At 41.6% G+C, this 24270-nt stretch overlaps 1 protein-coding gene across 7 annotated transcripts in view; it reads right to left on the bottom strand.

The window, feature by feature from the left end:
- Positions 1 to 20663, bottom strand: part of LOC124008792 (titin-like) — a 34106-nt gene extending 13443 nt beyond the window's left edge. For 3 of the 7 annotated variants that reach the window (XM_046320342.1, XM_046320348.1, XM_046320343.1), the window contains exons 1-11: positions 20460 to 20662; positions 14105 to 14149; positions 13682 to 13951; positions 13282 to 13563; positions 12665 to 12937; positions 9039 to 9311; positions 8248 to 8505; positions 7880 to 8164; positions 6259 to 6519; positions 2141 to 2404; positions 958 to 1236 (exon numbers count right to left, since the gene is read on the bottom strand). In XM_046320342.1, the coding sequence (XP_046176298.1) occupies positions 958 to 1236; positions 2141 to 2404; positions 6259 to 6519; positions 7880 to 8164; positions 8248 to 8505; positions 9039 to 9311; positions 12665 to 12937; positions 13282 to 13563; positions 13682 to 13951; positions 14105 to 14149; positions 20460 to 20490 (2521 nt within the window). In that variant the 5' untranslated portion in view covers positions 20491 to 20662. Of the gene's footprint in view, positions 1 to 957; positions 1237 to 2140; positions 2405 to 6258; positions 6520 to 7879; positions 8165 to 8247; positions 8506 to 9038; positions 9312 to 12664; positions 12938 to 13281; positions 13564 to 13681; positions 13952 to 14104; positions 14150 to 20459 lie in introns of all 7 variants that reach the window. The other 4 variants (XM_046320345.1, XM_046320346.1, XM_046320344.1 and 1 more) reach the window with 2 other exon arrangements.
- Between the last annotated feature and the right edge of the window lie 3607 nt (positions 20664 to 24270).

Here is a 24270-nt window from a genome sequence, read left to right as displayed (position 1 = left end):
TTAAAATTCAGTGAGGCAGAATAGTCTACAGACACACAGAAAATGTCTACATGACTCACTTGGAGGCAAAAGAAACACACACCTGTTTAGATGAGGTGCTGGCTAGTGGAGTAAAACACTTGAAAAGGAGTGTCAAAGGGCACACACACAGGTGTCTGTAATTATGGCAGGGTGTGGCTTGATATCATTGGTCCATTTAAAGATATAAATATAAAAACATAAATGAAAGCATATGATCATAGATACAATGTGACTACATGGGCCTACAAACATGTACAATGAATAGAAAAATCACAATAATCACTAGAATGGCTTCAGATCAAAGTCTACATTGAGACTGAAGGCAGCAAGCATCTTGAAATTAAAGATCCAGGCAGCCGCGCATTTGAACAATACATTGTCGCGGTCACCCCCTCTCCTATGGAGGGTGGCGTGTTCGATGCCAATATAACGTAGGGACACAATTGAGTGGTTCGCTTACAAAACGTCGGCCGCGATTGGATACGTCAAGTTTTTGGACCATCGTATAGAACATTGTCCTCACACAAAATCAGAATTGATTTGACGTGTGGCAGGTTGCATATTAAATCTCAGGTGCTCAGAACAAGAGGTAAGAAAAGCATGGAATGCCTGGAGCTGTGATTGTGAGAGTGATAGAAGAGAGTGATTGTGATTGGCTGCAGGTACAAAATAAGTCTTACTTCTAAAAGGAGTATGTGCAGGTGAGCAGCCTACATGTTCAGTTAAAATACCGCGATTAGGGTTTCTAAAACACTTTAACATGTCTACCTTAGTGTAACTCTAAATTGTTGCACTGAGTTGAAGGAACAAAATATGACCGTTAATTAAGCAAGGAGACTTGGGCAGGGTTCAATATCTTACTTGATAAATTAAACATGATTGACTCAACAACAACAACAGAGTCTATCTGTATGACAACATAACAAAGTAACTCACCTTTTACAGTAAGAGTAATAGCATTACTTGGTTGTGAAGATGTGGGTCTAGACACACTTTTCCCTTCACACCAGTACTGACCCTGGTCAGACTCAGCAGCTCTACTGATGTGAGAGACTTCAATGTAGTTGTAACCAGACTGGGATACTACATTATAATTCCTGTCTTTGTACCATTTATAGCTCCAGATACTGTCAGATCCTACTGAACATGTCAGAGTGACTGTCTCTCCAGGGAACACAGGGTTGGGTTTTACAGTCAGTGTAGCTTTGGGCAGAGCTGAGGAAACAGAGCAGAACACATGTGGATACATGCCTAGTAATTCAGTTGTTGCTGTAACATTGTGATGAAAGTATATTTTACATATGTTGACTCCATTCAGTTAGAATTTACAGTGTATATATCTGTATTTAGATTAACCCTCATTGGCTCTGAATTTACAGTGTATATATCTGTATTTAGATTAACCCTCATTGGCTCTGAATTTACAGTGTATATATCTGTATTTAGATTAACCCTCATTGGCTCTGAATTTACAGTGTATATATCTGTATTTAGATTAACCCTCATTGGCTCTGAATTTACAGTGTATATATCTGTATTTAGATTAACCCTCATTGGCTCTGAATTTACAGTGTATATATATCTGTATTTAGATTAACCCTCATTGGCTCTGAATTTACAGTGTATATATCTGTATTTAGATTAACCCTCATTGGCTCTGAATTTACAGTGTATATATCTGTATTTAGATTAACCCTCATTGGCTCTGAATTTACAGTGTATATATCTGTATTTAGATTAACCCTCATTGGCTCTGAATTTACAGTGTATATATCTGTATTTAGATTAACCCTCATTGGCTCTGAATTTACAGTGTATATATCTGTATTTAGATTAACCCTCATTGGCTCTGAATTTACAGTGTATATATCTGTATTTAGATTAACCCTCATTGGCTCTGAATTTACAAAGTCCAGATTGAAGACAAACAGTGAGCTCACCATGGGGAGAGAAAATCTGAGATAGGACTTCTGAAAGTCATTTATATAAACTGTCCATTCCATGAGTACAACCGACCCACTCTTATCAGCAGGACGGGTAAGGACTGACATATCAGATTGTTAATCAAGCAAAGATGGTTTTTCATCCTTAGGTAAATTATGTAAAGATATGTACTCACCAGTGATGATGATGGGGAGAGCTGAGCTGTAATTTGACATCTGGGGCCGACCTCTCCTCATCCCAACACACTGGTACTGACCAGCCTGGTCAGGGAGAGAGATGGCGATGTTTTTTCTGGTCTGAATGGGAAGCTCTTCATTGTTTCTGAACCAGCGGTATGTCCAGTCTGTGTAGTCTGATATGTCACACTGCAGAGTGACTGTCTCTCCAGGGTAGAGGAGACCCTGTGGAGTGACTATCTTCACTGAGGCCGTGGGCAGAGCTGTGGAAACAGTTTTATGAAGACAAATGCAGTCAGAGCAACAATCTTTCCAAAGTAGGATCTGACTTCAGTAAGTAGTACGGTAACTATTATTTTAGACATATAAACTATATATGCACAAGTATGTGGACACCCTTTCAAATTAGTGGATTCGGCCTTTTCAGCCACACCCTTGCTGATGTGTATAAAATCAAGCACACAGCCATGCAATCTCCATAGACAAACCTTGGCAGTAGAATGGCCTTACTGAAGAGCTAAGTGACTTTCAACGCAACACCGTCATAGGATGCCACCTTTCTAACAAGTCAGTTCGTCAAATTTCTGCCATGCTAGAGCTGCCCCGGTCAACTATAAGTGTTGTTATTGTGAAGTGGAAACATCTAGGAGCAACAACGGCTCAGCTGCAATGTGGTAGGCCATACAAGCGCACAGAACAGGACTGCCGAATGCTGAAGTGAGGAGCGCGTAAAAATAGTCTGTCCTCGGTTGAAACACTAACTACTGCGTTACAAATTTCCTCTAGAAGCAAACTCAGCACAATAAATGTTTGTTGGGAGCTTCAGGATATGGGTTTCCATGACCGAGAAGCCGCATGCAAGCATAAGATAACCATGCTCAATGCCAAGCGTCGGCTGGAGTGGTGTAAAGCTCACAGCCATTGGACGCTGGAGCAGTGGAACAGATTCTCTAGAGTGATGTCCACCGGTCAAATCTGGGTTTGGCTGATGCCAGGGGAAGCTACCCACCCAAATGATAGTGCCAACTGTAACGTTTGGTGGAGGTTGAATAATTTCCTGGGTCTGTTTTTCATGGTTTGGGCTAGGTCCCTTAATTCAAGTGAAGGGAAATCTTAATGCTACAGAATACAATGACATTCAGGACGATTCTGTCCTTCAACTTAGTGGCAACAGTGTGGGTAAGGCCCTTTCCTGTTTTAGGATGACAATGCCCCCCATACAGAAAGCGAGGTCCATACATAAATGGCTTGTCGAGATCGGTGTGGAAGAACTTGACTGGCCAGCACAGAGCCCTGACCTCTACCCCATCGAACACCTTTGGGATGAATTGGAATGCCGACTGCCAGCCAGTTCTAATCGCCCACCAAAGTTACTCACCATTCAGGGTGATAGTGACAAGATCACTGTTGATTGATGATATGGATCTGGACTGGATCTCTCCCTGACACCAGTAGAGACCCTGGTCAGACTCAGCAACTCTGCTGATGTTGAGGGTGTCTCCTGTTATAGTGTGTCTGACAGACTGGGATAATACATAATAATTCCTGTATTTGTACCACTGATAGCTCCAGCTACTGTCAGACCCTACTGAACACGTCAGAGTGACTGTCTCACCAGGGAACACCGGGTTGGGTTTTACAGTCAGTGTAGCTTTGGGCAGAGCTGAGGAAACAGCTGAGGAGCAGAAATTATGTGGATACATGCCTGGTAATTCAGCTGTTGCTGTAACATTGTGATAAAGGTATATTTTACATATGGGTATGTAGTAAAACGCCAAATGGATCTACCTCCTGGTCCTCTTCCCCTGTCTTACCCACCAAGGGTAGAGACAGAGATGACCTCGCCTACTGAAATACCGGATTGGGCAAAGCCACCAGAAGACGACTCAAGCCAACCAACTACTGAACCTGACTGGAGGCAGGAAGAATCACCCTCTGCCTCAAGTGACACCTCTGAATGGGAACAGCTGATAGACTCATTGCTGATAGAGTAAGGGCACTGTCATGACCAGAGGCCCATATATGCACTGTAAGAAAAGTGTTTCCTCATTGTTGCTAGAGTAATGGGCACTGTCATAACCAGAGGCCCATATATGCACTGTAAGAAAAGTATTTCCTGTTGTAAGATATGTCATCACCCTCTCTGCTCTGAGGGAATGGGAGGAGCAGCAGATCGGGTGCAGAGAATCAAAAGGTATATAAAGAGACATTTGCCATTACTTTGGCGCTGACTTCTTGAATTCTGAATTCATTTAGACAACCATTTGACTTCGGGTAAATTGACACCTGACTCAAATTACTTAAGATTCTAACTTGTTGGATCTGAGAAGTGACTCTCCGATATACCGTTTAACTATCGATCAGCTGTTTTGTCGCTTTGCGCCAGGTACGTGGGTGCTGATGCAAATATATCCAGAGAGTTCTCTGTAGCCTCTCGATTGAGCTCAGCATCTCGACCTCGTTGCGAGCCGCGGACACTGCGGTAGTTCAACGGGTTTAACTATCGATCAGCTGTTTTGTCGCTTTGCGCCAGGTACGTGGGTGCTGATGCAAATATATCCAGAGAGTTCTTTGTAGCCTCTCGATTGAGCTCAGTATCGCGACCTCGTTGCGAGCCACTGACACTGCGGTAGTTCAACGGGGTTGAGAGCACTCTAGTCCTTAAGGTTATCCCTTGCTTTCTCTTATGGATGTCTGAATTGACCCTGTGGTTTTGCGCCAGGTACGTGGGTGCTGATGCAAATATATCCAGAGAGTTCTCTGTAGCCTCTCGATTGAGCTCAGTATCGCGACCTCGTTGCGGACACAGACTTTTTTGAATATTCCATTTGGGGCAGGGAATCACCAGCGGGTTCTCTCATCCGAGCCAAACTTGAATCTCTCAATTTAGTAAAGCACCGACTCCAAGTCAATCTCAGCCAGTAGAGGGGAGTCGCTACTAACTAAATTCTAAACAGAACTCTGACCGATTGAAACTCTGCTCCTGATCTCGTGGGTCTCCTCGTCATCTCTCAAAGGTAATTAAATAACTATTACAAGTATTTAATATAGAGATAAGTGTTATCATTGTACCAGGCATTTTATAAGAGCATTAAGTCAATTGCATGTTTTTGATTAACGCTGTGTGTGACCGAGTAACAATTGTGTATTTTGAAGTGTGTTTGATTGTAAAAGACAAAAAACAGAGTGTTTTCAAAAATAAACGGTAGTCTTATTTTGTCTCGAGTAAACGGTTCTCTCAAAGACAGTTAACGCCACGGGAGATAACAACTCTGACACTCCCCGCTACCGGGACACTGGAAACAGAGATCAGTACTCTATGACAGAGTAAGTTACTATTAAAAGACAAAGAGGAAGGTGTGTCCAGTAGTGATTCATTTAATTGTCTTATCGATCTATCTAAGTTTTATTTTCCAAGCGATACATAGCCGACGGGCAGAGTAGTGAGACTAAGTTGACTAAAGGTCTTCACACTTTAAACTAGATACATCACAGAGGGGAAACACTCAACCACAGGGAAATCATATAGAGACTGGTAGGACTAGTGCTTAATAATAACTCAAGGACCAATTAGTGGTGAAACAAAGAGTCTAGAGGATAAAGGTGGGGTTCACACATCCCAGCTAGAGCTAGACCGTTGAGAGTGACAAGGCAAAAGACCTCTCTACGCGGACAACGCTTCGATATAGAAAGAGAGGCAGGGCTACGCGAGCGGTCCTGGGTATACCGAGATACCCTGAAGTACCTATAGTGCCCTGTCCGATCCAGGGAACGGGATGCTAACTACCTCTAGCCACCCCGCTGCCGGCCAAGGGGCGGGGCTGAAGGTTTCGTATCGCGACAGGTATGTTGACTCCATTCAGTTAGAATTTACAGTGTATATATGTGTATTTAGATTAACCCTCATTGGCTCTGAATTGACAAAGTCCAGATTGAAGACAAACAGTGAGCTCACCATGGCGAGAGAAAATCTGAGATGGGACTTCTGACACTCACTTATATAAACGGTCCATTCCATGAGTACAAAAGACCCACTCTTATCAGCAGAATAGGTAAGGACTGACATATCAGATTGTTTTTCATCCTTAGATAAATGTATGTAAAGATATGTACTCACCAGTGATGATGATGGGGAGAGCTGAGCTGTAATATGACATCTGGGGCCGACCTCTCCTCATCCCAACACACTGGTACTGACCAGCCTGGTCAGGGAGAGAGATGGTGATGGTTTTTCTGGTCGGACTGGGAAGCTGTTGGTTGTCTATAAACCAGTAGTACGTCCAGTCTGTGTAGTCTGATATGTCACACTGCAGAGTGACTGTATCTCCAGGGTAGAGGACAAACTGACGAGAGATACTCACTGATGCTCTGGGTAGAGCTGTGGAAACACAGTTAAATATGAACACAAATGTAGTCAGAGCACCAATCTTTCCAATGTAGGGTCTTACTTTAGTAAGTAATATGGTAACTTATATTTTGGATTTAAATACACACTGGACATGTCCCCTATAAACTGTGCGCAGGCGGGCACGGGGCACGACCATGTGCATAAGAAATATCAGCCCAAGCAAAGAAGCATGAGATTGATTTTCCATTTAGCTAACACTATCAACATGGCGATCTAGTTTGGGGATTGTGATTGAATCAACGCAATGTTAGCCACTTTCAATATGACATACCTAAACAACACGAACTATGCAAGCCATAGTTTGCAAAACTAACTGTGCAAGAGATTTTCCTGTAGGCAGAGCACACTGGTGTAGGATTATATTACACTGACAGGCACAACTCAGACCCATACCCTACACAGACCGGTGCGCCATAACCTATCAGGGCTGCAGTAGGCCTATTATGTAAATAGCAATTGCCACATAAAATATGGATCTGAGCCATTCAACAATGGGGGACTGGTGGCTTCCTACAAGAGCACAACATGTGTGCATTTCTAGCCATCTTTGAAAAAGGAGTCAGGTAAAGAGCTATTTTTTATGTCTTAAAGGGGCAGTGTTGTATTTTGAGACGGTCTTGAATAGGCTAAGTAGCCAATAGGCAGAGCGTCTGATTTTCAGTCACCTCCTTGTCTGAAGTACATTAGAGGGAACATTTGCACACAGACCATGTCGACATACACTGAGTGTACAAAACATTAGGAACACCTGCTCTTTCCATGACAGACTGACCAGGTGAATCCAGGTGAAAATGATGATCCCTTATTGATGTCACTTGTTAAATCCACTTCAATTAGTGTAGATGAAAGGGAGGAGAAAGGTTAAAGAAGGATTTTTAAACCTTGAGACGATTGAGACATGTATTGTGTATGTTTGTCATTCAGAAGGTGACTGGGAAAGACAAAATATTTAAGTGCCTTTGAAAGGGGTCTGGTAGTAGGTTCCAAGTGCACCGGTTTGAGTGTGTCAAGAACTGCAACACTGCTGGGTTTTTCACGCTTAACAGTTTCTCGTATGAGTCAACATTGGTGCACCACCCAAAGGACATCCAGCCAACTTCACACAACTGTGGGAAGCATTGGAGTCAACATGGGCTAGCATCCGTGTGGAACGCTTTGGAAACCTTTAGAGTCCATGCCCCAATGAATTGAGGCTGTTCTGGGGGCAAAATGGGGTGCAAATCAATATTAGGAAGGTGTTCCTCATGTTTTGTACACTCAGTGTATGTAAAAAAAATATATTAATAGTGTCCATCTCTATGACAGAAAAACACACTACAAAGTAACTCACCATTCAGGGTGATAGTGACAGGATCACTGTTGATTGATGATATGGATCTGGACTGGATCTCTCCCTGACACCAGTAGAGACCCTGGTCAGACTCAGCAGCTCTACTGATAGTGAGGGTGTCTCCTGTTATAGTGTGTCTGACAGACTGGGATACTACATTATCATTCCTGTCTGTGTACCACTTATAGCTCCAGATACTGTCAGACCCTACTGAACACATCAGAGTAACTGTCTCTCCAGGGAATGCAGGGTTTGGCTCTACAGACAGTGTAGCTTTGGGAAAGGCTGAGGAAACAGAGATTAGACGCATACATTGGCTATCTCATATTACACTGATATAGTGATACAAGCAACTGTAGGGAACTTACCAGTGACAATTATGGTGACATAATCACTGGGTTGTGACCTCTGGGGATGATCTCTCCTCTTCCCTTCACATCTGTACTGACCAGTCTGAGTGATGGGGAATGTGATGCTTTTACTGGTCTGACTGGGAAGCTGTTGGTTGTCTCTGAACCAGAGGTACATCCAGTCTGTGTAGCCTGGTATGACACACTGCAGATTGACTGTTTCTCCAGAGTAGAGGAGACCCTGAGGAGAGACACTCACTGAGGCCTCAGGCAGAGCTGTAGAAAGACGCGTTAAGTTAGTTGTGTCATACATAGAATCTGATCTATCATGATTAAATGTAGCTTGTTGATTCATACATAGAATCTGATCTATCATGTTCATCTCAAAACTCTACTCTTTTTCCTGAAGTGTCCACTACCCACATGGTGGTCCTCTGTAACACAGATGGTATATTATGGCACATGCAACATTAACATGTAGATGTGCTGCTTGTGTTGTTGTAACAGACACCATAATGGCACTGATACAAAGATGAAACCTCTATATAAATGTTTTCCTTTATGTTCAAACATGAAGTTTATGAGTCAGTGTTTGGGACAGACTCCTCTCAATAGAAATAAGTGTATTAACAATGACTCTGTACTATACTAAATGAACATGTTTGTTATTGCTTAACAGAACAACAGAACATGTTTCACTGTCCCAATAATTTTAGAGCTCATTGTAACTAAGAATTATGGCACACAGACCCTGATTGACTCAATATAAATAGTCAGCAACACCAATAAAGCACAACAAAGTAACTCACCTTTTACAGTGAGAGTGACAGGATCACTTGGTAGTGAAGATGTGGGTCTAGACACTCTGTTCCCTTCACACCTGTACTGACCAGCCTGACCAGTCTGAGTGCTGGGGATGGTGATATCTATGACTTTACTGGTCTCATCAGGAAGGTGTTGGTTGTTTTTGTACCAGTAGTACCTCCAGTCTGTGTAGCCTGGTATGACACACTGCAGACTGACTGTCTCTCCAGAGTAGAGGAGACCCTGAGGAGAGACACTCACTGAGGCCACAGGCAGAGCTGTAGAAAGACGCATTAAGTTAGTTGTGTCATACATAGAATCTGATCTATCATGATTAAATGTAGTTAGTTGATTCATACATAGAATCTGATCTATCATGATTACATGTAGCTAGTTGATTCATACATAGAATCTGATCTATCATGATTAAATGTAGTTAGTTGTTTCATACATGGAATCTGATCTATCATGATTAAATGTAGTTAGTTGATTCATACATGGAATCTGCTCCATCATGATTAAATGTAGTTAGTTGATTCATACATAGAACAGATTATATCATGATTAAATGTAGTTAGAGCACCAATCTTACAGGCAGGTACAGTACAGAAGAGTACTGTAGAGTAGGGTACTGTATAGTAGAGTAGGGTACAGTACAGTAGAGTAGGGTACAGTACAGTAGAGTACTGTAGAGTAGGGTACAGTACAGTAGAGTACAGTACAGTAGAGTAGGGTACAGTACAGTAGAGTACAGTAGAGTAGGGTACAGTACAGTAGAGTACAGTAGAGTAGGGTACAGTACAGTAGAGTACAGTAGAGTAGGGTACAGTACAGTACAGTAGAGTACAGTAGAGTAGGGTACAGTACAGTAGAGTACAGTAGAGTAGGGTACAGTACAGTAGAGTAGGGTACAGTACAGTTGAGTACAGTAGAGTAGGGTACATTACATCAGAGGACAGTAGAGTAGGGTACAGTACAGTAGAGTACAATAGAGTAGGGTACAGTACAGTACAGTAGAGTACAGTAGAGTAGGGTACAGTACAGTAGAGTACAGTAGAGTAGGGTACAGTACAGTAGAGTACAGTAGAGTAGGGTACAGTACAGTAGAGTACAGTAGAGTAGGGTACAGTTCACAGTACAGTAGAGTACAGTAGAGTAGTGTACAGTTCACAGTACAGTACAGTACAGTAGAGTAGGGTACAGTAGAGTAGAGTACAGTAGAGTAGGGTACAGTACAGTTGAGTACAGTAGAGTAGGGTACATTACATCAGAGGACAGTAGAGTAGGGTACAGTACAGTAGAGTACAATAGAGTAGGGTACAGTACAGTACAGTAGAGTACAGTAGAGTAGGGTACAGTACAGTTGAGTACAGTAGAGTAGAGTACAGTAGTATATAATAGTAATGTTTTGGTCAAATAGATGGCAATGTTTGGGGTCTTGGAGGGTTGTAACCTCCCAGTTCGCTATACATCTCAATACTCTACACTTTTTCCTGAATTGTGCACTTGTCCACTACCCACATGGTAGTCATCTGGGACAGTTCAGTAGAGTACAGTACAATAGAGTAGGGTACAGTACAGTAGAGTACAGTTGAGTACAGTAGAGTACAGTAGAGCAGGGGACAGTAAAGTAGAGTACAGTAGAGCAGGGGACAGTAAAGTAGAGTACAATAGAGTACAGTAGAGCAGGGGACAGTACAGTAGAGTACTGTCGAGTACAGTAGAGCAGGAGACAGTAAAGTAGAGTACAGCAGAGTAGGATCCAGTACAGTAGAGTACAGTAGAGTACAGTAGAGCAGGGGACAGTACAGTAGAGTACAGTAGAGTAGGGGACAGTACAGTAGAGTACAGTAGAGCAGGGGACAGTACAGTAGAGTACAGTAGAGCAGGGGACAGTAAAGTAGAGTACAGCAGAGTAGGGTACAGTACAGTAGAGTACAGTAGAGCAGGGGACAGTAGAGTACAGCAGAGTAGGATCCAGTACAGTAGAGTACAGTAGAGTACAGTAGAGCAGGGGACAGTACAGTAGAGTACAGTAGAGTAGGGGACAGTACAGTAGAGTACAGTAGAGCAGGGGACAGTACAGTAGAGTACAGTAGAGCAGGGGACAGTAAAGTAGAGTACAGCAGAGTAGGGTACAGTAGAGCAGGGGACAGTAAAGTAGAGTACTGTCGTACAGTAGAGCAGGGGACAGTACAGTAGAGTACTGTCGAGTACAGTAGAGCAGGAGACAGTAAAGTAGAGTACAGCAGAGTAGGATCCAGTACAGTAGAGTACAGTAGAGCAGGGGACAGTACAGTAGAGTACTGTCGAGTACAGTAGAGCAGGAGACAGTAAAGTAGAGTACAGCAGAGTAGGATCCAGTACAGTAGAGTACAGTAGAGCAGGGGACAGTACAGTAGAGTACAGTAGAGTAGGGGACAGTACAGTAGAGTACAGTAGAGCAGGGGACAGTACAGTAGAGTACAGTAGAGCAGGGGACAGTAAAGTAGAGTACAGCAGAGTAGGGTACAGTAGAGCAGGGGACAGTAAAGTAGAGTACTGTCGTACAGTAGAGCAGGGGACAGTACAGTAGAGTACTGTCGAGTACAGTAGAGCAGGAGACAGTAAAGTAGAGTACAGCAGAGCAGGGGACAGTACAGTAGAGTACAGTAGAGCAGGGGACAGTAAAGTAGAGTACTGTCGAGTACAGTAGAGCAGGGGACAGTACAGTAGAGTACTGTCGAGTACAGTAGAGCAGGAGACAGTAAAGTAGAGTACAGCAGAGTAGGATCCAGTACAGTAGAGTACAGTAGAGTACAGTAGAGCAGGGGACAGTACAGTAGAGTATAGTAGAGTAGGGGAAAGTACAGTAGAGTACAGTAGAGCAGGGGACAGTAAAGTAGAGTACAGTAGAGCAGGGGACAGTAAAGTAGAGTACAGCAGAGTAGGGTACAGTACAGTAGAGTACAGTAGAGCAGGGGACAGAAAAGTAGAGTACAGCAGAGTAGGGTCCAGTACAGTAGAGTACAGTAGAGCAGGGGACAGTACAGTAGAGTACAGTAGAGTAGGGTACAGTATAGTACAGTACAATTGAGTAGGGTACAGTTCAGTAGAGCAGGGTACAATACAGTAGAGTAGTATATAGTAGTAGTAGCAGTGTTTTGGTCAAATAGATGTCAATGTTTGGGGTCTTTGAGGGTTGGAACCCCCCTGTTGTCTATTCATCTCAAAACTCTACTCTTTTTCCTGAAGTGTCCACTACCCACATGGTTGTCCTCTGTAACACAGTTGGTAGATTATGGCACATGCAACATTAACATGTAGATGTGCTGCCCGTGTTGTAACAGACACCATAATGGCACAGATACAAAGATGAAACCTCTATATAAATGTTTTCCTTTATGTTCAAACATGAAGTCTATGAGTCAGTGTTTGGGACAGACTCCTCTCAATAGAAATAGGTGTATTAACAATGACTCTGTACTATACTAAATGAACATGTTTGTTATTGCTTAACAGAACAACAGAACATGTTTCACTGTCCCAATCATTTTAGAGCTCATTGTAACTAAGAATTCTGGCACATAGACCCTGATTGACTCAATATAAATAGTCAGCAACACCAATAAAGCACAACAAAGTAACTCACCTTTTACAGTGAGAGTGACAGGATCACTTGGTAGTGAAGATGTGGGTCTAGACACTCTGTTCCCTTCACACCTGTACTGACCAGCCTGACCAATCTGAGTGCTGGGGATGGTGATATCTATGACTTTACTGGTCTCATCAGGAAGGTGTTGGTTGTTTTTGTACCAGTAGTACCTCCAGTCTGTGTAGCCTGGTATGACACACTGCAGACTGACTGTCTCTCCAGAGTAGAGGAGAGCCGGAGGAGAGACACTCACTGAGGCCACAGGCAGAGCTGTAGAAAGACGCATTAAGTTAGTTGTGTCATACATAGAATCTGATCTATCATGATTACATGTAGTTAGTTGTGTCATACATAGAATCTGATCTATCATGATTAAATATAGCTAGTTGATTCATACATAGAATCTGATCTATCATGATTAAATGTAGTTAGTTGTTTCATACATATAATCTGTCCTATTATGATTAAATGTAGTTAGAGCACCAATCTTTCCAAAGTATGATCACCACACTTCTTTAATGAAATAAGTCTTTGTTTTTCTATCATATCTATGAATACTGACACACAGATCATGCTTGACTTAATATAAATAGTGTCTGTATGACACTACTCACCATTGACAGTGATAGTGACAGGGTCACTGATGGATGAAGAAGTGGGTCTGGAGTCTCTCGCTCCCTGACACCAGTATGGACCCTCATTCACTGTTGCTCCATTGATGGTGAGAGTGTCTCCTGTTATAGTGTGTCTGCCAGACTGGGATACTACATTATCATTCCTGTCTTTGTACCACTGATAGTTCCAGCTACTGTCAGACTCTACTGAACACGTCAGAGTAACTGTCTCTCCAGGGAACACAGGGTTTGGTTCTACAGTCAGTGTAGCTTTGGGCAGAGCTACAGAAACACAAAACATAAATTTTTAAAACAACTAAACAGCATCCTTAAAATGGTGCCCAAATTCAAGTGGTTATAAAAATGGAGGCACAGATGAATGAGAGAGAAGATGACGTACGTGTCACTGTCAGTCTTACTACATCACTCCGTTTAGAATCCTGCTGCTGATGTGAACCCAGACATCTGTAATCACCACTGTCGGAAATCTTAGCAGCACTGACCTCATGTTCATTCCTCTTACTGGAGGAGTCAGAATGACCAATCTTGCGCCATGTGTATTTCCAGTCAGTGACTCCTCCCCCCTGTATGACACATCTGAGAGTGACAGACTCTCCACTGAATATCTGGGATCTGTTGGGGTGTATGGTCAGAACAGCCTTCGCCACTCCTGCACAAAATCAAACCAGTATGATACACATGTTATTTCGAGACACTAAAAACTGTAAATATGTCCAGCCAAAAACAACTTTAAAAATCACATATAAAGAAATAGGATGAAACATTAAGAGATGGAGGCTTGATGAAGTGAACAAATATCTACCATCATCATCTTCAGAGTGTCCAGAGTTGATGTGTGTATTCAGCACTACAACAAAGAAAGTCACATTGCACCAATATTAGCTCTAAATAAATTACAACATGCCATATTCATGTTACTGATCAACACATACTTTATACTTCCTGTACTTTATTTTAAAGGTGCAATCTGAAATTTACACAAAGATTTTAGCCCTTTTAAATGAATAATAGCCATTCATTCTGAAAGAGTATGACTTTTAATTGCCTCATTAGGAAAAAACATGTGATTCCACAACAAATCAAATGTTTTGGAACACTACACATATCAAATCAAATTGTATTTGTCACAGGCACCGAATACAACAGGTTTAGACCTTACAGTGAAATGCTTACTTACAAACCCTTAACCAACAATCCAGTTCAAGATAGAGTTAAAAAAATATTTACTCAATAAACTAAAGTAATAAATAGTCAAATAAAAAGAACAGGCACCGCACTGCCAGGTCTCTGACCTCCTCCCTATACGCTTTGCCTATTTGATGGTTCGTCTGAGGGCATAGTGAGATATAAGTGTCCGGATTAGTGTACCGCTTCATGAAAGCTGCAGCTCTAGCCTTTAGCTCAGTGTGGATGTACCCTGTAATCCATGTCTTCAGGTTGGGATATGCACGTACTGTCACTGTGGGGACGACGTCGTCGATGCACTTATTGATGAAGATGATGACTGAGGTGGTATACTCCTCAATGTCATTGGTCATCTGACCACTTCTGTATTGAGCGAGTCACTGGTACTTCCTGCTTTAGTTTTTGCAAGTAAGCAGGAGTCGGGAGGATAGAATTATTGTCAGATTTGTCAAATGGAGGGCGAGGGAGAGCTTTGTATGCATCTCTGTGTATGGAGTAAAGGTGGTCTAGAGTTTTTTTCCCTCTGGTTGCACATTCAACATGCTGGTAGATATTTGGTAAAACGGATTTAAGTTTGACTGCATTAAAGTCCCCGGCCACTAGGTGCACTGCTTCTGGATGCACATTGTCTTGTTTGCTTATGTCCTTATACAGCTCGTTGAGTACGGTCTTAGTGCCAGCATTGGTTTGTGGTGGCTACGAATGATATAGATGAGAACTCTCTTGGTAGATAGTGTGGTCTACAGATTATCATGATGTACTTTACCTCAGGTGAGCAAAACCTCAAGACTTCTTCAATATTAGAAATCGTGCACCAGCTGTAATTTACAAACGGACACACACCCCCGCCTCTCGTCCTACCAGACATAGCTTCTCTGTCCTGCCAATCCTCACATATGCATTCCTCTTCTTCAGGTGGCTGAGAGCTGTGTATGTACTACTGACCCATTGCACTCAATTCCATCATTATGAAATACTTTGAGGGGCTTGTCAAAGACTACATCACATGCTGCCTCCCCGACACACACGAACCTCTCCATTTCCCCTACTGCCCTGACAGATCCACGGACAGCACAATCGCCATTTCACTGCAAGCAGCCCTCACACACCCGGACAAGAGGAATGCATATCTGAGGATGCTGTTCATTGACTACAGCTCGGCCATCAATACCATAGTGCCCTCTAAGCTCACCAGAAAACTCACAGGACTGAACTCTTCCTTATGCAACTGGGTCCTGGACTTCCTGACGGGCAGCCCTCAGGTGGTGAAGATACGCAACATTACCTCATCAACACGGATTCTCAACACAGGGGCCCCACAAGGGTGCATCCTTGGTCATCTGCTGTACTCCCTGTATACCCACGACTGCATGGCCTCAACCAGTTCCTACTCCATCATCAAGTTCACTGGCGACACAACAGTAGTAGGCCTGATTACCAACAGCGGCGAGACACCATACACGGAGGAGGTAGGCACTTTGCCGATGTAGTGCCAGGTAAACAACCACTCCCTCACCTTCAGCAAAATAAAGGAGCTGATTGCAGACCTCAGGAGGAACAAGGTTGGACACGCCCCCACCCTCATCAATGGGGTTGCCGTGGAGATGGTCAAAAACTTAAAGCTCCTTGGTGTACATATGTTAGAGGAGCTGAAATGGTCAAACCACACAGACACCGTGGTGAGAAGGGCTCGACAGCAACTCTTTAACATCAGGAGGCTGATGAAATTCGGCCTTTTCCCAAGGGGCCTCACAGTATTCTACAGGAGCACCATCAAGAGCACACTGTCGGGCTGCATTACAGCCTAGTATGTTAACTGCATCACAGCCTGATACCGACAATTACCCTGCCCACACCTTAATGGACATTTGTGAACAATTCATCTGTGGGGGACTTCTGAAAATGCGACTGTACAGACTTTTTAGTGCAGCAGAAAGATCAGCGTACCCCAAATGTAGAGGTTCTGAGTTTCAAATCCCAGGTGGGGTCATATTGAAGTGTTCATGTCAAATGTAGAGCATGTCACCCACCTTAAAACTCCTACACCATCTAATTACATACCTTGCAAAAAAGACTCAGGTGAAATGTGCGCTTTCACATTAAAATTGCATTTTCACATGTGAAATAGCTGTTTTCACATGTTGCGCTGACATTTTCACATGTGAAAACAAGAGACGGCAGGTAAACCTTGAAACCATATGTTCACATGTATTAAATTTATATTAACACCACCTTTTCACAAAATAATAATTACGTTTCCACCTCACATGTGAATTGCAACAATTTCACGTGTGAAAAACTTTCACATGGGAAAACCTAACTCTGTAGAATTGAATTTTCACGTGAAAAAATTGTAAATTATAACATTTTAATTTGCTGTTTTAGTTGTGAAAATGTTATCACATTTAGTTTCATGGTATCACATTGGAATTCTGTAACCCCATGTCTCATTTATTTCACAAGATCATGTTTTCATGTGCTAAAATATTTGTAGTTTAATGACATGTGTAGTTTGTTATCACATGTCACTTTACATGTTGCCTCCTACAGTACCAGCAGCATACCACCCTTCATCCCACTGCTGGCTTGCTTCTGAAGCTAAGCAGGGTCGGGCCTTCTCTGTCTCTGGATGGGAGACTGCTGGAAGTGGTTTTGGAGGGTCAGTAGGGGCCACTCTTCCCTCTGGTCTAAGGATATCCCAGGGCAGTCTAGGTGACATTTCCCTTAATGTTCTGTCTTTTTGATAGGAAGTTAAATGGTTGTCCTGACTCTGTGGTTATTAAAAATCCCATGTCACTTATTATAAGACTAGGGATGTTAACCCTGGTGTCATGGCAACATTCCCAACCTGGCCCCCTTCCATCACAGCCACCTCATCATCCCCCTCATTACTAGTTGGCATAATACAGTGTCTTCAGAAAGTATTCACACCCCTTGACTTTTTACACATGTTGTTGTGTTACAGCCTGAATTTCAAATGTATTAGATTGAGATGCTTTGTCACTGGCCTACACACAATACCCCATAGTTATTTACAAATGAAAAGCAGGCATTTCAGTATTCAATAAGTATTCAACCCCTTTGTTATGGCAAGCCTAAATAAGTTCAGAAGTGAATTGTGCTTAACAAGTCACATAATACGTTGCATGGACTCACTATGTGTGCAATGATAGTGTTTAACATGATTTTACATTTCTTCCTCATCTCTGTTCCCCACACAGACTATTAGTTTTAAGGCCCCTCAGTTGAGAAGTGAATTTCGAACACAGATTTAACCACAAGACCAGGTTTTCCAATATCTCTTAAAGAGGGGCACCTATTGGTAGATGGGACAATTTTTTAAAAGGCAGACTTGAATATCCATTTGAACATGGTGAAATTGGTAATTACACTTTGGATGGTGTATCAATACACCCAGTCACTAGAAAGAAACAGGTGTCCTTCTGATAGTGGAAAATATAGATTAGATGATCAATTATGTATTCGTTAATGATTAGAAACCATTTATTCTAATACTATTATGTTATGATATGAAAAGTAAAGGTTATTGGTTAAGCTGTTACTGAAAATGTAAGCAGAACTAATTTGATTGTCTGTGCCTCTTGGGAAGGTCAAGGGGGGAGAAAAAGCTTTTCAGACAAGATAAGAATGTTTGGGTTTTATTCCATTGTTGAGAGAAATCTGTATCTTTTAGACAGGTTGTAATGTCTGGTTTATGAGGGGAGTAGAAAGCATCTCCGGACCTAAACAAAAAAACAACGGGGCTATCGTGGGAAACTGATGATGTCATTTTGAGTTTATAACCTGTGGAAATCTGTGTATGGGTTAGTACTCTCTGGAATTAAAACGCTCTTTAACCTGGCTTTTAAGACTGGTCTCAATCTACTTCATGCATAATTAATGAACTTACAACTCATTAAATGAATTAGAAATGAGTGCTAATTGGTATTGGCAATTAAAACATTAAAGGAATTTAGAATTCCTCTATCACCTTCCTCACTAACTTGCCAGAGAGGAAGGAAACTACTCAGGGATTTCACCATGAGGCCAATGGTGACTTTTTAAAATTAAAGTTAAATGGATGTGAGGATCGATCAACAACATTGTAGCTACTCCACAATATTAACCTAATTGACAGAGTGAAAAGAAGGAAGCCTGTACAGAATACAAATATTCCACAACATGCATCCTGTTTGCAACAACATACCAAAGTAATTCCGCAAAAAATGTGGCAAAGCAATACTGTTTTTTGTGCTGAATCCAGAGTGTTATGGTTGGAGCAAATACAATACATGTAAGGGATTTCCTCCTCTTCTTCCGAAGAGGAGAGGCGAGAAAGATCGGAGGACCAATATGCAGCGTGGTTAAAGTTCATGGTTCTTTAAATCAGAGAACCGTTACATGAACAGAATACAAAACAAGACACGTGAAAACCCGAAACCAGTCCCATGTGGCACAAACACTAACACAGGAGACAACCACCCACAAACTACCCAAAGAATATGGCTGCCTAAATATGGTTCCCAATCAGAAACAACGATAAACACCTGCCTCTGATTGAGAACCACTCTAGGTAACCATAGACTTACCTAGACAACTACACTGAACACAACCCCATAAATCTAATAAACCCCTAGACAAGACGAAACACAATAAATCACCCATGTCACACCCTGGCCTAACCAAAATAACAAAGAAAACACAGATAACTAAGGCCAGGGCGTGACAATACATTAATAATGAGTACCCCTCTTCATATTTTCAAGTGGGGACTGCATCATGTTATGGGTATGCTTGCAATCGAGGACTGGGGAATTTTTCAGGAAAAAAAATAGAGTTAAGCACAGGCAAAATCCTAGAGAAAAACTGGTTGTCTGCTTTCCACCAGACCCAGGACATGAATTCACCTTTCAGCAGGACAGTAACCAAAAACACAAGGCCAAATCTACATTGGAGTTGCTTACCACGAGGATAGTCAATGTTCTTGAGTGGCTGAGATACAGTTTTCACTTTACATGAAAATCTATGGCAAGACCTGAAAATGGTTGTCTAGCAATGATCAACAACCAATTTGACAGAGCTTGAATCATTTTAAAAAGAGTAATCGCCAGATATTGCACAGTCCATGTGTGGAAAGCTCTTAGACTTACCCAGAAAAACTCACAGCTGTAATCGCTATCAAAGTTGATTCTATAAAGTAATGACTCAGGGGTGTGAATAATTATGTAAGATATTTCTGTATTTAATTTTCAATAGACTTGCAAACATTTCTAAAAACATGTTTTCACTTTGTCATTATGGGTATTGTGTGTAGATGGGTGAGAAAAATAAACAATTTAATACATGTTGAATTCAGGCTTTAACACAACAAAATGTGAAATTAGTCAAGGGGTATGAATACTTTCTGAAGGCACTCTCTCCTCACCTCTCCACCTAATAGCTGATGTGTGGTGAGAGTTCTGACACACAAATGGTTGTCTTGCATCATCCAGGTGGGTGCAACATATTGCTGGTGGAAGAGGTGAGTTTCCCCCTACTATGTAAAGTAGCTTTGAGTACCTCAGTTGGTTAAAAAGCGCTATATAAATTCAAAATATAACACATAATATACTGTTATTTTATGACAATGTTTGTTAACAATATCAGTGTAAACAAATATTGTACATGAATGAATTCCCCTAGCAAAATTCCTCAGCTGTATACCACAGCAAGTGACAGGGTGGCCATTTTGTGGCAGTTTCAATTACGGACTGCAGCTTTAAAAGGCCAGAGACTTACCATGTCCTGCAATCCCATTTTGGTATAATTTACTAATAAGCATTTGCACTGTTTTATCAATAAGGAATAAAACCAAAAAATTAAAACATGAAACTGTCTTAATTTACATGATTGTCTTATTCCTTTTTTCCATCAAAGGTTTAGTAAATCAGGTAATTAGTGTTCATACACAAACACACTCACTCAGTACTTACAGAGTAACACACAGAGCAAGGTGGACTCCATTCTGTCCTGCTGGAACTCTGAACTACAGTTCTTCTGACGAACCCCTCTACTTCCTATATGATGACAGATCGATTAGTTCACGTCTCTTCACCGTCACACAGAGAAATAGAGAGAGAGAAGCTTTCTACAGAAATGTACGAAGACTGAGAGAAAAAAAGAGTAACGGTTAAAGCCGTGTTTATTTTTTGACAAACTTCTGCTTATTGTTAGCTAAGGGTGGTTAGCTCCATTGCCTCACTGGTTCCTTCCTCATTATTGGAAGAAAGGAGGATGGAACAAGAATAGAGACCTGAGATGAGTTGAGAGCTTGTGCTTTGATATAAGAATGTGGAGACGTTTGTTACATTTGCATAGAAAGATAGATAGATAACTAGATAGTTAGATAGATAGATAACTAGATAGTTAGATAGATAGATAACTAGATAGTTAGATAGATAGATAACTAGATAGATAGATATACCAGTTGCAGCCACCCCTCCCTTCACACACACACACACACACACAGCTGTTTAGTAGTAACATATGTTTTAATTTGTTTGTTTATGTGATCAGTCTAGTTGATCATGAATTGTGCACGTGTGTGTGTGTATGGTTTGTGTGTATGTGGGTGTGTGTGTGGTTTGTGTGTATTTGTGTGGTCTGTGTGTATGGTTTGTGTGTATGTGGTTTGTGTGTATGTGTGTGTGGTTTGTGTGTATGTGGGTGTGTGTGTGGTTTGTGTGTATGTGTGTGGTCTGTGTGTATGTGGGTGTGTGTGTGGTTTGTGTGTATGTGTGTGGTCTGTGTGTATGTGGGTGTGTGTGTGGTTTGTGTGTATGTGTGTGGTCTGTGTGTATGTGGGTGTGTGATGTGTGTATGTGGTTTGTGTGTCCTGCATGTACTGTATGTGTGTGTGTACCTCAGGAGGAGCTGTGGGGAGTTCATTACAACAGACCAGAGAGGTGTTTCAAAGCTGTGACTAGGTTTCCAGGATAAAGTGTTAAGTTTAATTTTCATTCATTTGGTATAGCCAGGTAAACATATGGGGTTTCTTATTGCCCCCTTCAGGGACAGGCCTGTAACTACACATTCTAGTGGATCACAATATTGACACTAATATGGTCGTTGGTCACATAGCAACAGCATAAGCCCTCAGTCTACTTGGTCTGCCATCTTATTCCTTCCTCTCTCTATCTCATCATAATAGTACAGACATGGAACACTTCTGTATGGGACGGCAGTGTAGCCTAGTGGTTAGAGCATTGGACTAGTAACCGAGAGTTTGCAAGTTCGAATCCCTGAGCTGACAAGGTACAAACCTGTCATTCTTCCCCTGAACAGGCAGTTAACCCACTGTTCTTAGGCCATCATTGAAAATAAGAATTTGTTCTTAACTGACAAGCCTAGCAAAATAAAGGTAAAAAAATATATATATATATCAGTAGAAGTCAATCTGAATGTGGTTTACAACATAACTTTTCTATTTTGAGTTCCATGGTGGAACACTCATCTGGCCCCTATAACACCTACTGAAAACATTTCACAAAAGACTTGAATGTTGAAAACTGATTCCTGCTGGTTTCTTTTTGTAAAATACTTAGACAGTATTTCTAAATTAATATAAGACAAAGGTGGAGTTTAAAGGTAGACTGCGATTTAACGTAGATGTAGAAAGTAAACTGCATAGTGGTTCAATTTCCACAACAACTAAGAACGTTGAAGCATGAGACTCAACTTCTCCTCTGTTTTGGTCAGGTGACTACCAGACTGTGAACATGAAATTAACCCGTGCATATGTGCAGATACTGTGTGTGACTGTGTGAGAGTGAAGTCTTGCATTTCGCTAATCTCAACATCTACGGTGCTACTCGTGGTAACATAATTTCTTCCTTTGATATAAAAATAAGCATTATGTAAATATACACAGTACCGTTCAAAAGTTTGGGGTCACTTAGAAATGTCCTTGTTTTTGAAAGAAAACCACATTTTTTGTCCATTAAAATAACATCAAATTGATCAGAAATACAGTGTAGACATTGTTAATGTAGTAAATTACTATTGTAGCTGGAAACGGCAGATCTACATAGGCGTACAGAGGCTCATTATCAGCAACCATCACTCCTGTGTTCCAATGGCGCAATGTGTTAGCTAATCCAAGTTTATCATTTTGACAGGCTAATTGATCATTAGAAAACCCCTTTGCGAGTATGTTAGCACAGCTGAAAACTGTTGTTCTTATTAAAGAAGCAATAAAACTGGCCTTTTTTTTTTGACTAGTTGAGTATCTGGATTATCAGCATTTGTGGGTAGAGGCTCAAATGGGCCAGAAACAAAGACCTTTCTTCTGAAACTTGTCAGTCTATTCTTGTTCTGAGAAATGAAGGCTATTCCATGTGAGAAATTGCCAAGAAACTGAAAATCTCGTACAACGCTGTGTACTACTCCCTTCACAGAACAGCGCAAACTGGCTCCAACCAGAATAGAAAGAGGAGTGAGTTCAGAGTTCCTCTGTCCAGTGTCTGTGTTCTTTTGCCCATCTTAATATTTCTTTTTACTGGCCAGTCTGAGATATGGCTTTTTCTTTACCAAACTCTGCCTAGAAGGCCAACATTACAGAGTCACAACTTCACTGTTGACATTGAGACTGGTGTTTTGCAGGTACTATTTAATGAAGCTGCCAGTTGAACACCTGTGAGGCATACGTTTGTGTACTACTAGTGTGTGTGTGTCTGTCTGTGTGTGTATGCACACTTGCATGCACATGTGATTGCGTGAGTGTTTATGGGATTTGAATGAGTGAGCATGTGTGATGTTGAGGGCCTTCCTCTTCTGGTCTCCACTCTGAAAGAGGGCTTAAAGTAGTGATAATGTCTGGTGAAATTGTCAACTCCGATGTTACATTCAATCAGAATCAGAACCAAGATACTGGAGTAGAAAGTGAAGTTTCTAAAGGTGAGTCTGATACTCTTTATTCTCTCTCATTTATATAGTTTAATTTGTTTTCAAACATCTGTTTACAATACAACATTTAATCATTTTGGGAGATGGGGGAAGGGGGGGTTGAGATTATATTCTGTAGCTCAGTTGGTAGAGCATGGCGCTTGTAACGCCAGGGTAGTGGGTTCGATTCCCGGGACCACCCATACGTAGAATGTATGCACACATGACTGTAAGTCACTTTGGATAAAAGCGTCTGCTGAATTGCATATATTATTATTATATTATAAGAAAATGTAACAGAAGAAGGCTGAATACACTGAGTGTATAAAACATGACGACCACTTGCTCTTTCCATGACATAGAATGACCTAATCCATCAATTATTGATGTAAATTGTTAAATCCACTTCATTCAGTGTAGATGGGTAGGAGACAGGTTAAAGAAGGATTTTTACACCTTGAGACAATTGAGGCATGGATTGTGTATCTAGGATGCATATTTATCCCCGTTTTTGCCACAAAACTACCTCCATACTTCCATTCGTTTTTATAGGTTAACCTTCAAACGAGTCCCGTGACACTTCTGGGGGTCATAGAGCAAGACAGAGAACACCATTGTGTTCTTGATAGTCTCCCATTTCCATAGTGGGGTCACATTAGTTTGTAGGCCAAACTGTGAAGACGGTACAGACAGACGTTGGCACATTGGTGGTACAGCCGTTTTCGTGAGAAGACCGGTTTCTGTGATGTCTCCTGGCCTGAGAAACAGCACTGTCCCTCTGCCACTTTCCACCACCGATGCGGAAGGTCGACATAAGCGGATTGAGACGTAACCCACGATAAAAAACAGATATCTCTATCT

The sequence above is a fragment of the Oncorhynchus gorbuscha genome, linkage group LG21 (assembly GCF_021184085.1).
Source record: "Oncorhynchus gorbuscha isolate QuinsamMale2020 ecotype Even-year linkage group LG21, OgorEven_v1.0, whole genome shotgun sequence".
Classification (NCBI taxonomy): Eukaryota; Metazoa; Chordata; class Actinopteri; order Salmoniformes; family Salmonidae; genus Oncorhynchus; species Oncorhynchus gorbuscha.
Note: the sequence above shows the minus strand (reverse complement) of the source record. Positions and strands in the feature narration are given on the sequence as shown.